Source organism: Bos mutus, chromosome 18 (genome assembly GCF_027580195.1).
Source record: "Bos mutus isolate GX-2022 chromosome 18, NWIPB_WYAK_1.1, whole genome shotgun sequence".
Lineage (NCBI taxonomy): Eukaryota > Metazoa > Chordata > Mammalia > Artiodactyla > Bovidae > Bos > Bos mutus.
Window position 1 is genome coordinate 11347310 of NC_091634.1, and position 13617 is coordinate 11360926.

The 13617-nt window shown below is 52.8% G+C and overlaps 1 protein-coding gene across 1 annotated transcript; it reads right to left on the reverse strand.

Moving 5' to 3' along the window:
• Window positions 1-2657: 2657 nt before the first annotated feature.
• CD177 (CD177 molecule) lies at window positions 2658-13581 on the reverse strand. The gene is made up of 9 exons (XM_005907169.2): window positions 13401-13581; window positions 13185-13325; window positions 12765-12947; window positions 11917-12051; window positions 11620-11736; window positions 6809-6949; window positions 4036-4212; window positions 3771-3899; window positions 2658-3125 (listed from the first exon to the last, which is right to left on the reverse strand). The coding sequence occupies exons 1-9, from the start codon at window positions 13450-13452 to the stop codon at window positions 2878-2880; spliced, it is 1323 nt and encodes a 440-aa protein (XP_005907231.1). The 5' UTR covers window positions 13453-13581; the 3' UTR covers window positions 2658-2877.
• Between the last annotated feature and the right edge of the window lie 36 nt (window positions 13582-13617).

Here is a 13617-nt window from a genome sequence, read left to right on the forward strand (position 1 = left end):
GTGGCCAAAACAAAAACAAAACAAAAAACTTTACCTGTTAAAATTAGCATGTGGTTCCTGACACATGCCTGGACTCCGACTGATACCGATTCTAAGGGTGTGAGACTAGACAGGACCAAGGGGAAGGCTTCATGGGGCCAAAATCTTTCACAGGGAATATAGGAGTGGAGGTATTAGTTCAAGCATCTGGGGATAGAATTACTACTCTATTGGGTTAGTGAGTTAACTAATGTCTCCATGCAGTGACAACAAGTGAGCTAACTCTCTCCAGGTGACCTGGCTGTTGACTCCACTCAGTACCCAAACCCACAAAGGCAGAGGCCAATCTCAGCCTGTTATGACATCTTTCTACAGCAGGACTCTTCAGGACATATACCCAACTCTCGGGACTGACCTTTCTCCCCACAGGGTAATACACTCTGTGGATGCTGTTCTGCCTTCCTTGTCCTCACTGCTTCTGTCAACACTGCCATCTGGGGACTTAGGAAATGTCTGCTCTATTGCTACAGGATCCCACGAAGTTTTTTAAAGTTAATTAATTAGTTAATTAAATTTCTTTCTTTTTTTTTTTTTTGCTGCCCTAGGTCTTCCTTGCTACATGGGCTTTCTCTAGTTGTGGTGCACAGGCTTCTTATTGCTGTGGCTTCTCTTGTTGCGGAGCATGGGCTCTAGGGCGTGTAGGTTCAGTAGTTGTGGCGTACAAGCTTATTTGCCACATGGCCTGTGGGATCTTCCTGGACCAGGGATTGAACCCCTGGCCCCTGCACTGACAGGTGGAGTCTTAATCACAGGACCATCAGGGAAGTCCTCCCATGAAGTATCACTTCCAACTAGAGGACATATTTTAAGGCAAAGGAACTGAGGCAGTTAACTCCCCGCATGGAGCTCACTGACTTCCAGGTGCCCCACTATACAGACACAGTTGGCTTATCAGAAGGGTCGAATGGTCATGACGGCTTTTGAAGGCACCAGGTAGAGAAGGTACCTTGCCACCCAACAGGAGATGCTCTAGGTCTCAAAGTGGCCAGTCTATCGTGTCACCTGCCCTAGAGCCAGAATGCAGGGGTCCATGACACAGGGGAGGATAAGGGAGTGTCCCCGCCCATCAGTACACATGACAACCCACTTAAAGCATTTTTGCTCCTGGTCTCTGTGACCTTGGGCTTGGTGTGGGTGAGAAACCCAATCAGAGCTCTAATCAACCAGAAGCCAGGACTGCCCCCATGCTATTTTGTGTTCCTTCTGCTGCTGAAACAAGAGGCGGAGAAGACGACCAGAGGGACCGTGACCACCAGAGGAAGGCTGGTTTGCCAGGTCAAGGAGGACTATGTTTGGAAGCCAGGGGATGCGTTGTAGGTAATACTGACTCGCCGGTGGCCCTGTTTAGCAGAAAGTGGCCAAAAGCCAATAAAGACAAGACTATTGAACACTTACTTCCTTTAGGAATGAAACCTTGTGTCTCAACGATGTCCAGAGGAGGTGTTGGCAGGTGGTAAGAGAACGTAGAAGGGGTGGTAGAAGCAGGTGGCTCTCATTACCACCAGCCGCACAGTCAGGGCCTTTGCAGCTCTGTTATAGGTTTTCCCCCATCTTCCTCTGACTGTGGTTCATGAAGAACTGGTCATCTAAAGCTGTGGGTGTGTGACCCCTTGCCATTAGCACAAGACAGTTCTATGATTAAGTACCAGACGGGAATTGTGTGTCTTCTGTATTGCGGACTCAAGGGGTGGGTTGTGCGGTTTCCTTTTTCACATTCATTCTCTCCCCTTCTCCCCCTGCCCTGTGCCGTGGGGACTGTTAGTGGGATCTCCCACCTTCCAGCTGGGTTCAGTCGATGGGGAGCCCCAGCAGGAGACCCACAGGGAGGACACTAAGTGAAGTTGGGGTGTTAATTCCCCAGCTCCCTCCCTGTAGTGTCGCTGTGGGTTGGGTGGATTTTTCAGCCTGAGATCACAGCTCCTGTCAGGCACCCCTCTCTAAACACCACCCCCTTCCAGATTCTAATAACAGTAATGACTTCTTAGTCTTTCAAGCCTATGACAACAGACCCAATGATATCAGCCTCAGGAAATGGTGCCAACCCTCTCATTTCTCTGCTTCACATAAACCATTGTGTCAATTTATTCAAGTGGGGTGAGCCCCCTGTTGGTGCTGGCTACTAAAATAGAAGCCTCATTGGCACACCTTCACTTCCCAAGTCATTTTATGTGTGTGCTGAGTGGCTCAGTCCTGTCTGACTCTTTGCAACACCATGGACTGTAGCCCGCCAGGTTCCTCTGTCCATGGAATTTTCCAAGCAAGAACATTGGAGTGGGTTGCCATGCCCTCCTGTGGGGGATCTTCCCCACTCAGGGATCGAACCCAGGTCTCCTGCATTGCAGGCAGATTCTTTACTGCTGAGCTGCCTGGAAAGCACCCCCCTCCCCAAGAGGCCCTAATACTTCTGCTTGCAGCACCTGGAAGACTCTGCTACCACCCAAGCTGGTCCAGGGGGGCTGTGGACCAGATCAGTGAAGGATGACCCGAGATGGTGACTCTCTCACCAGCTTCCTCTCCTCCCTCATGTCAGATCTCTGGGAGCCCTGCCCTACCCTCACATAGAGAAACCCTTGCATGTGGCAAAAGGACAATGTCTTTATTATCACACACAGGTGGCCACTGGTTGAATGTCCCTCCTCCCAGAGGATCAGTTCAGCTGTTCTCAGGCCCTTCCATATGCTGTCACCAGGTCAGATAGTGTGTGTGTGTGTGTGTGTGTGTGTGTGTGTGTGGTGGTGGTGGAGGGGGTGGTGATGAGGACTGGGGCATGATTCAGTGTCCAAGGCTGTTGAGTTATGAGGTCAGAGGGAGAGGTGGGGCGTGGGGAGTCAACAGGAGCTAAGGATCCTGGGGGAACAAGGTCAGCAAGGAGGGAGCCCCACACCAAAGGGCTAGGGCCAGCCCCACTGCCCAAGCCAGGGAAGGGCCAGGGGCAGCTCCACTTGAGATTAGAGGCTCATCCACCTCAGCGCCACCCTCACGGGTCTCAGTCACAGTGAAGACCCCGATACTCCACCTACGGCCCAACAAGGTGCTGGAAGGGTGGGCCACGCAGCCCTGGATGTCCACTGGGGCGGTCAACCCACCTAGACAGAGAAGATAGAGTCAGGGAGGGTTCAAAGCTCCTCATGCTTAAGTTCCTAGACCCTATTATTCCTAGGCCTTCCCCTACTCCACCTCAGACCAAGAGACCAGGCTCTTAGTCCCCTCCTCCCTCAGACCTAGAAAATCTGGGTCCCCAAGCCGCTCCACCCCCAAAGTCGTGAGCCAGGTATGGAGCCCTATACCAAGGTCATAGGTGTGGAGCCCTGTACCAAGGTCACAGGATAAAAATCTCTGGAACTGACCAAGCCCCATAGCAACTGTTGCCATGAGCCTCTGGATCTAAACCGACCAGTTCCCTGATCCGGTAGTAGATAAAATACCCACCCCATAGCATCCTAACCAATCACCTAATGCCACCATTCCAGTAGGAATTTTCTCTGTCTTGAGGCTGTAAAAATTGGCTACTAGCCTGCGAAAGGGTTTGGCTCTCCCTTGAACCAGCCCACTGTTTGGTTTTCCCAGTCTATTAAACTTTATTCTCCTCTCGTTCTGCCCCATATCTGGAAATTCTTTTCCAGCTGTGCATGGACCGCAACACCAGGGTCTCAAGCACTCTCCCACCTCGGGACCCTGTGAATCCAGCCCCCTAGCCCATTCCTCCTCGGGACCTGACATTCAGTACTCACCTCCCCGGAGAAAAATCTGACCCTTGTAACAGTGACTGGTGCCCTTAGGACACATCACGTTAGAGCTTTGTGAGCAGGATCCAAGGGCCAGACAGACGGGACATTGCAGGTGTCCTGGGGCCGGGGGGGCTGGGGAGCAGAGAGAAGGTTGGGAACACACAGCCCTGCGCCTAGCCGCGGCCACCCTCCTTGAGCGCTGAGATGTGTCTCTGGGGCCCCATCTCTCCCTACCCCGGGTCCCACCCAGCCCGCTGGCATCACACACCTGGACGAGGGAGGGCATTGACCAGGACGCTGCTGCTGGCAGCCGAGTTGCAGTAGTCGGAGGAGCAGACCCGGGCATAGGAGGCGACCAGCACTCCGGGGGGCCTCGAGTGCATGAAGTCACCCTGGATATTGACCTGGCTGCAGCCTTTGCTCCCCAGCAGGATCGACCTGGGTCCTGAGGGGTGAGAGAGAGAAAGCTGGGCGGCGAGAGTGGAGGCTCCAAGGGTGGCGGAGTCAGGGGCTCGTCAGGCAGGGGACAGGTATGTGACGATGACCGGGGCACAGGTCCTGTAGAGAGCACAGGGCAGCCTGGGGCCAGAGTCGGGTCCTCTTCCAGATCTGCTGCCTCTCATTTCCGGCTCAAATGTCACCTTCGGAGTAGAAGGTCCTCGGAATTTCCCGTGGGAAACGGAACGTTTTCTGCTCTAAACCCTACCAGTCAACACGTCTTTTTCAAATGCAAATTTCTGAGCCCAGACGAAACAAAGCCAGGTTTTTGGAAGCCAGTAGGAGCTCTGCGTGTGTGTGTGTGTGTGTGTGTGTGTGTGTGTGTGTGTGTGTAATGCAGATTTCTGAGCCCAGGTGAAACTAAGCCATGTATTTGGAAGCCAGCAGCTACTTCCTCCCCTCTGAAAGTGCTGAGGAGCTGGGTGTGTGTGTGTGTGAGAGAGAAAGAGAAAGAGAGAGAGAGAGAAAAAGAGGCAGCCATCCACCACATTTGCCATCTCTTATGATAAACAAGAAATTAGTTTGTGAACAATAAAAAAAGCAGGACTGGCCCCAGATAGCTAGATGCATATGAAGCTACAATATTCTGGCCACCTGATACAAAGAGCCGACACACTAGAAAAGACCCTGATGCTGGGAAAGATTGAGGGCAGGAGGAGAAGGGGACGACAGAGGATGAGATGGTTGGATGGCATCACCGACTCAATGGACATGAGTTTGAGCAAGCTCTGGGAGATGGTGAAGGACCGGGAAGCATAGTGTGCTACAGTTCATGGGATTGCAAAGGGTCAGACACAACTGAGCGACTGAACAACAACAACAACAAATACGAAGGAAATGATTTCAGCAAGTCTGGACATTTGCATCTTCCCATAGAGGATAGAAGATTGCTAAATCTCTTCATGTGAGACATTTAGTTTTCTCTTAACAGTAATCTTTCCTATTCAGATTACCTGCCGCTTGCTGCAAATGTGTATAACATTCCCACTGAATAAATAACTCTCAACTTCTAGGTTTGGGGGTTTTTTAGTTGACAGGGAGCCTTCAGAGCACAAATTGCAACCTTCACATCATTCTCCCGATCTCCCGTCCCCACTGGACTTCTGTCCACAGCTCTTGTCTTCACACATGATATCTCACTCTTTTGTTTCGTTTTGCCTGCAGCTTCTCCACTGGCCTGTAAAGCTACAAGAACAGTGCCTGACACACCACAGCAGTTCCTTAGACTTTGAATGAAATGAGTTAAGAGCTGGACACGACTGAAGTGACTAAGCAAAAGCTTTCTTTGTGCCGGCTCTGTTCTCAGCCCTTTGCCTGGACTACCGGCTATATCCTAGTCACCACCCTGTGAAGTAGGTTACTGTTACTGCCATCATCTCATCCCGATTTTCAGAAGGGGAAACCAAGGCACAGATAGAGGAAGAACTGGACTTAGAAGTGCAAGCCTGAAGGGACTGTGGCAGGAAATTTAGTGCACAGAATCCAGGGCAGGGGGCTTCCCTGGTGCTCCAGTGGTTAAAATTCCTTAACCCCTTAAGGAGGATTCCTTGCAATGCAGGGGACACCGGTTTGATCCCTGGTCCAGGAAGATCCCACAAGCTGCGGGGCAACCAAGCGCGTGAGCTGCAATTACTGAAGCCCGCATGCCCTAGAGCCTGTGCTCCCCAACAAGAGACCAGTGTGAAGCCGGTGCACAGCAACTAGAGCATAGCCCCCGCTCTCCGCAACTAGAGAAAAGCCCATGCTGCAACGAAGATCCAGAGCAGCCAAAAATATTGTAAGTATTTTTTTTTAAATCCAAGGCAGGATATGACCCAGCAATCCCACTCCTGGGCATACACACTGAGGAAACCAGAATTAAAAGAGACATGTGTACCCCCAATGTTCATTGCAGTACTGTTTATAATAGCCAGGACATGGAAGCAACCTAGATGTCCATCGGCAGACGAATGGATAAGAAAGCTGTGGTACATATACACAATGGAATATTACTCAGCTATTAAAAAGAATGCATTTGAATCAGTTCTAATGAAGTGGATGAAAATGGAGCCTATTATACAGAGTGAAGTAAGTCAGAAAGAAAAACACCAATACAGTATATTAACGCATATATATGGAATTTAGAAAGATGATAACGATGACCCTATATGCGAGACAGCAAGAGAGACACAGATGTAAAGAACAGACTTGGACTCTGAGAGAAGGTGAGGGTGGGATGATTTGAGAGAATGACATTGAAACAGGTATATTATCATATGTGAAACAGATCACCAGTCCAGATTCGATGCATGAGACAGGGTGCTCAGGGCTGGTGCACTGGGATGATGCTGAGGGATGAGATGGGGAGGGAGGTAGGAGGGGGTTCAGGATGGGGAACACAGGTACACCCATGGCTGATTCATGTCAACGTATGGCAAAACCACTACAATATTGTAAAATAATTAACCTCCAGTTAAAATAAATTAATTAATTTTTTAAAAATCCAAGGCAGGGAGACACAGGACCCCATGCAGGGGTCTCGCCCTCTTGCGCAGCCCACGCACCTACATCTATGAGCAGAAGGGTCTCCTGACACACCTCCCCAGGGTTACACTGCTGCTCCGTAGTTGTGGACCAATCGACAGGGTCCTGGCTCAGGTTTGGAGACATCTGCAGCATGATACCCCGATAACAGGTCAGAGCACCTGCGGAGAAAGAATCACCAGGGTCTGTGGAAGCCAGGGACCCGCTGTGTGTCTTCCTTCTGGTCCTATGCTTGGGAAGATGCTCACATTCTTGAACTACCCTGCAAGCCCGATGGGCCACTGGGTCCCTCAACCTCAGATTTAGAAGGGACCTTCAGGGCTTCCCTGGTGGCTCAGATGATAAACAATCTGCTTGCAATGTGGGAGATTCGGATTCAATTCCTGGGTCAGGAGGATCCCCTGGAGAAGAGAATGGCCACCCACTCCAGTATTCTTGCCTGGAGAATCCCATGGACAGAGGAGCCTGGCTACGGTCCATGGGGTTGCAAAAGAATCAGACATGACTGAGTGACTAACACTTTCACTTCTTTCGTTTTGGAAGTCTGAGCCCCATCCTTATTCTTTACCCTGTTTCTGCTCAAACACACCGCAGAGGCTTTTCTCAATGCCCCCTGAGGACAGCTGCTCTTTCCATCAGCTGTGATGGAGACAGATGGCTCTTCCTTAGCCTGAGTCAATCTCTACTTCCCTCTCTGGGCCTCAAGGTCCTCATCTGGATAAAGAGAAATGTAGCCTGACACCATATATGTCTTCACTGAGCAACGCTATGTTCCAAACAGAAATACTCCAATGCCTTGTGTGCACTGAACACTTAAAAGGTGCCCAGCTGCCGTGATCAGTTTCCAAGGATGAACCCTCCCCAGAAGTTCACCTCACCTGGATTGCTTCATTTCCTCCTGGCACCCCCCTACCCCAAGCAGGTTGTCATCATCATCACCCCGATTTTCAAAGTGAGAAACAGAGGAGTTTTGAAAGCAGCTTGCCCAGTGTCCCACTGCGAGTGAGTTAGGAGCTAGGCTGGGAACTCAGGCATTATTCTGGCTCCTTGCAGGGAGTGATGGGGAAGAGGAGGATTGATGACCATCCTGGGACGCCTCAGCCCCTGTAGCCCTCTGCAGTCTAGTTTGAAAACCATTAGACCAACTCTTGAGACCATCACATGATCAGCTGGGATGTGTCTCCTGATGCAGAAACTGTCAGGGCTGACCGTGCAAGTAACCCACAAATGTGTTAACCTTCACAACAGCCCCCATGAAGGAGGATCACTCATTCCCCCACTTCACAGACACTTCATGGGTCCTGCAGCCTTCCTCCCAGCCTGGTTCCCACTCTGCCTACCCCTGTCTTTCCCGTCTTGGCCAATGGCACCTCCTTTCTTGCAGTTGCTCAAGTTGAAGACATTGCTGTTATTCTCGACAATCCCTCCTCTCTTACACCCCATGTTGCACCCATCAGGAAATCCTGTTGGCTGAAGCTGCAAAATCCCTCCAAAACCTGACCACTTCTCACCTCCTCCACAGCTTCCACCAGGGTCTAAGACTCCTTGGCTCTCACCTGCTTCTTCCTGAGTCTCCCTGGAGGGTCCCCTCCCCCATGCCCACTTCCCCTTCACTCTATTCTCCACCAGGCATTCAGAATGATTCCTATAAAAGAAAGGTTGATTCACATCAATCCTTTGCTCAGAAAACTCCAGTAGATCCTCAACCCATTCAGAATAAAATTCTAAGTCCTTAAAATGGCCCCAAAGGCTCTACCTGAGGTGCCCTCCTTCCTCTGCACAGTCCTCCTGTCCTGCTCTGCTCCCACTTAATCACTCTGTTGGAGTCCCACTGACTTCTGGAGTCTTCTTTGAAACACACATGGAGGCACATGTCTGCCCTAGTGCCTTTGGATATGCTCTGCCACCTCTGACCATCAGTGAGAGTCTCCTCCTCTCTGAACTTGGTGAAAGAGGCTCTAAGCAGTGGTAATCCTCAAAAGCTGGTTCAGTGGCAGAGCCCAGACTGAAACCCATGTCTTTCCATTCAGATGCTAAGCTCTTAACGGTTGTGCTCTCCCAGGCTGGGCTGGCCCACTGCTCTAGCTGGAACCAGGATCCAGTTCCTTAGGGGGACAGTCAAGGCTGTTAAAATCCTGGACCTTCGGTTCTTCTTCAGTCTGGGCTCCTGCGGTGGCCCGTTTTGCACCCTGTCCTTTCCTGCCCCCGTGCCTTCCAGGAGCTGTTCCCTGGGATGCCCTTCTGTTCTCCACTTACTCCCTGACATCTTGCTCCACTCTAGCTGGGGGCTTCCCTTTTGGTCCAGTGGCTAAGACACCACAGTCCTATTGCAGGGGGCCCAGGTTCAATCCCTGGTTGGGGACTAGACTCCACATGCCACAACTAAGAATTCACATGTCTCAACTAAGACCCAGTGCTGCTGCTGCTGCTGCTGCTGCTGCTGCTGCTAAGTCGCTTCAGTCGTGTCCGACTCTGTGCGACCCCATAGACAGCAGCCCACCAGGCTCCCCCGTCCCTGGGATTCTCCAGGCAAGAATACTGGAGTGGGTTGCCATTTCTTTCTCCAATGCATGAAAGTGAAAAGTGAAAGTGAAGCCGCTCAGTCGTGGACGACCCAGTGTAGCCACATATATCAATAAATAAACAATTTTTAAAAAAGATCTGGCTTTGATGCTGAAAGCCAACAAAATAGGGACATATATGAGGAATACCCATTTGTGGCGTAATGGCTGTGTTTTATGTGACACATGTGTGGTCTGGGCAGCACACATATGTGGGATATGTGTGGGGTGTGTGAATATGTAGCGGGCCTGTGGAGGGTGTGGGGTAGTATGGGAATGTGTGAAATGTGCACGGTGGGTGGGTGTGTGATGTGTGGTGTGTACGTATAGTGACAGAGTGTGTTGGTGATGAATGTGGTGTGTTTGTCATATGAGTGTACCATGGTGCATGTCCCGCATCTCTGTGCTGTGTGTGTGTGTTGGGTGTTGGGTGTGTGCTGGGTGTGGCATGTGGTGTTGTATGGTGTGTGAGAGGTAAGGAAACACGTGTGTGGTAGTACATGGCACAGTGTGCATGGTTGTGTCTCTCGTGTGTATTGCGTGTTGTGTGCATTGTGATGTGTGGTGCATGTGGCATGTGTCTGATTTGTTTCTGAGTGTCTGCTGGATTATGTTACCTAATATGCCTGCTAGTCCCAGAGATGAGGGCCAAATAAATAAACTAGCATTAATTAAAAATAAAGATGCAGACTCTGTCCCTCCCTAACCATGGCTCCCCTGCCTTTAGCAGAAAGGCCAGCCCCATCAGTCTGGCTAGGAAGCTATTTGACCCACCACCAGGACCCCCACCTACCTCTCTGCTCCCCCACCAACATCCAGTCCCAAGACACAGCAGGGCATTCCTTCTGCTTGGAAGGGCTCTGCCTTCACCACCCACACTCACCTTGTCCACCTGGAAAACTTGTCATTGCTGACTGCTCCCAGCTGTACCTCATCCTCGCCATGAGCCCTCCTCAGGCAGAGCCCAGGGAGCCTTCTTGAAAGCAGCAGGCTGCCCCCACCTCCAAGCCTTTGCCCATACTGTCTCCTCTGCCTGTTTGCGCCCCTTTCCTCTTCTGTGAATGAACAGCAGCTCATCATTAAGACATGGGTCATAGGTCACCTCCTCTGTGAAGTCCTCCCCGATCTCCCCCTCCCAGAACATCAGTATCTTCTTACTCTGAGCTCCCCCAAGCCCCCTCATGACAGCCTCATGGCTACCTGTGTCTGTGATGTCTCTGTTCCCAGTCCCAGAGGCCCTTTAGGGCAGGGCCAGGGTCTGAGTCCTCTGGAGTCTCCACGGGAGACCTTGGAATGCTGTATGGACTCCTGTCAGCAAACACATCCTGGGGAACCCACCCTTACCCAGCCCTTGTGCTGCCCAAGGCTGAAAACCTTGGTGTCAGGAACATCCGGGTTCTGTCCTCAAAGCTCCCAGTCCAGCCAGAGAGATCCAAACAGGAACGTTTGCTGAACTCACTCAATTCTCTGCCTGAAGCTTGGTCAGGGAGGACCCTCCTCCCACTTTCTCCAGACCCCACTTCCCTCCTCGCCCCACCCCTCTCCTCATCCTGCTCCCTGACATCAAGACACGCCAGGCCATGCTCATCCACCGGTGTTCCACCTGGACTGGGTTTCCATGCGTGAGTGGGAACCCTCCACGGGTCCTCATTTGGCTCTTACTTTCCCTGTCACACCTGAAGCACCCTTGACATCCTTCTGATCACTTTTTCTCTGCAGCAGGGCTGCTGGGGCCTCCGGTACCAGGGGTGGGGGTTGGGCGAGAGTGGAATGCCAGAGTTGGGGTGGGGGTCAAGGGGAAGCCAGAGACCCCAAGGTCGGGGAGGTGGAGAAATAGAATCAGAAGCAGCTAGTCACGCCCAGCAGGGAAACCAGCAGGCAACTCCTGCAGACAATGGATAGAGTGGCATTCGATGTGGCCCACCCTCTTTGCCTCTCTGACCTTTCTCCTAGCTCTGTTGCTCCTCTCCCACCTGGACAGGCTGTCCTAACTGAGCCAGGCTCAGCATCATTTAAAACACCTGTCCTATAGATCTCCTGTCCTATAGATCTGTTCCCTGGACCACGTATCTTCTCTGTTTCCTGGCATCCTCGCCCGAAGTGCCTACTGGGACAATCCCTCCCATCACACCTGCCTGAGTGAGTAGTAACATCTGAATGACCTGTGATGCTGGTTTTGGTGGGATATGTTTGGATGCCTGCCTTTCGCAGGGTTATCATACCCCGGAACTTCCGCCCCTGTCACTTGGTCTTGTCGCCGTGACATTCACCTTTAGGAATGCAAGTCTCCCACAGGCTGATGGGCCCGACTTCCTGGGTCCCATTCAGCAGGTTGCAGCCTGCTTGAGAAACGCATCCTTGGACTTTGAGTATGCTGGTGCTGCTCCCTGGAAAGTGGGAGAAGGCGGAGACACTGTTACTGGGACCAGCCAACACTCAGGGGGAAGCCAGGCCCGCCCTCCTCAGGGTCCCCATCCTCACCTCCCTTTCCTCCCCAAGAGACTCAGATCTTGATCCTCAGCCCCACACCACCCCCCAGCCTCCCCCAAACCTGGCCTCAACCCCACCTCCCGGTGGGTCACCAGCAGTGAGCTGGAGGACCCCATTGTAGCAGTGTGAGCTCTTGGCCGGGCAGGTCATCTCTGGGGCCGACAGACAGCCTTCTCTAGACAAGCAGACTGGACACCGCACAGAACCTGGGACTGGAGAGGTGGGAGACAAAGGGAGGGAGGAATAAGGGGGCTCTGAATTCAGACCAGGCGCCTTCCCTCCACCCTCCTCGGCTTTTCAGCTCCTCACGGCTCCCAAGAATCAGCTCCCTTAGCCTCCCTGGCCTCCTCTCAGGAAGGTCTGGGGAGCAGGGCATTAGGACCCGTGACTAGAGAGAGACCAAGGCGGGGAGGGAGCATGAGATTTGGGGAGGGCTGCCTAGTAAGGGGAGGGGAGGGGTGCCCTGGGAGGACCCAGAGGCTCCACTGAACCGTGGAAGAAGACGAGATGCCCATGTCCACCAGCGATGCACAAGAGTAGAGAAACACAAAGGGCAGAGCGAAATCCGATTTATGATCTCAGACAGAAGAGGACAATGGGAAGCCACAGGTCAATTTCAGTTCTGAAGAGGAGATGCTGAAACCCCAAAGGGCAAGTTCCCAAACCCCACGGGAAAAAAAGAAGGAGTGGGCAGCAGGTTAGGGCCAGAGCCGCAGTCGGAGGTGGGTAGTCGAACATGAGGGAACATCAGTCCAGTGCCCTGCTAAGGGACTGCTGGAAGAAGCTGTGCTGGGGAGGCTGGACGGGGCCGAGGGGAGGCAGGGAGGCATTCTAAAAGAACATTGCCTGTGTGCTCACCCCAACCCCCTCAACCCCATTGCCCCCCTCCTCCGGGCAGTCCCCTTCTCCCGCCAACCTCCGGCACCTGTGGGTCGGAGCGGGGTCCAGAGAGGGAGGCTGGTGCTGAGATCGTTGCACAGATTCTCCCGGCATACCCGGGTGTAGGAGACGATGGACAGGCCGGGGCCTGCCCTGTGGTCGGTGACGCGGGCCTCCTGATTGGCTGCCTGGGTGCAGCCCTTGATGAGCACCAGGTACAGGAGGGGGTCTGCACGGAGAGAGAAGCAGGCCAGGGTGGGGTCAGACTCCAGGGTCCTAGAGGGAGGGTGTGCATCCGAAAGGGTGCAGAGGAGGCCCCTGGGCAGCTAAGGTGGGCGCCGCTCCTGGTATTTCGGGGAGCGGTCTTCTGAGTTTGTACACAGAATGCAGGTAGGACTGGAGGGTGGGGTGATAGGGACATCTCTCCAAGGGAGAGGCTGCAAGTCAGGCGCGGGGCCCGTCTCACCGTTCTGGGTGATCAACACCATTTCCTGGCAGCCCAAACCTTCTCCACAGTTCACTTGGGAAGTCGTCCACCGAAAGGGCTGTTCCGATACATTCTTTATGGTCTCCGCTACCCCCGAGTAGCAGTTCAAGGCCCTCGCTCCTGAAATGGGAGGAACAAATCCATCTAAGCTCAGCCTCCAGGTGGATCCCCTCCCTGGCCGGGTCTCTCACTCACCGGGCAGGGCGAGGGTGATGCCCAGCAGGGCCAGCAGCAGGGCAGGGCTCATCGTCTGGGTGGCGGGAATGCTCGCTCCCGCTCTTTCTCCCCGGAAACAGCACTTTTATATCTTGTCACAACCCAGGTAGTCCAGGAAAGGGTGGGGACAGGGTCTTGCTAAAGGAGGCCAGGGCCTCCCTCTGAGTCTCCATAGCTTAAAGGTGGTGGCGGGTGC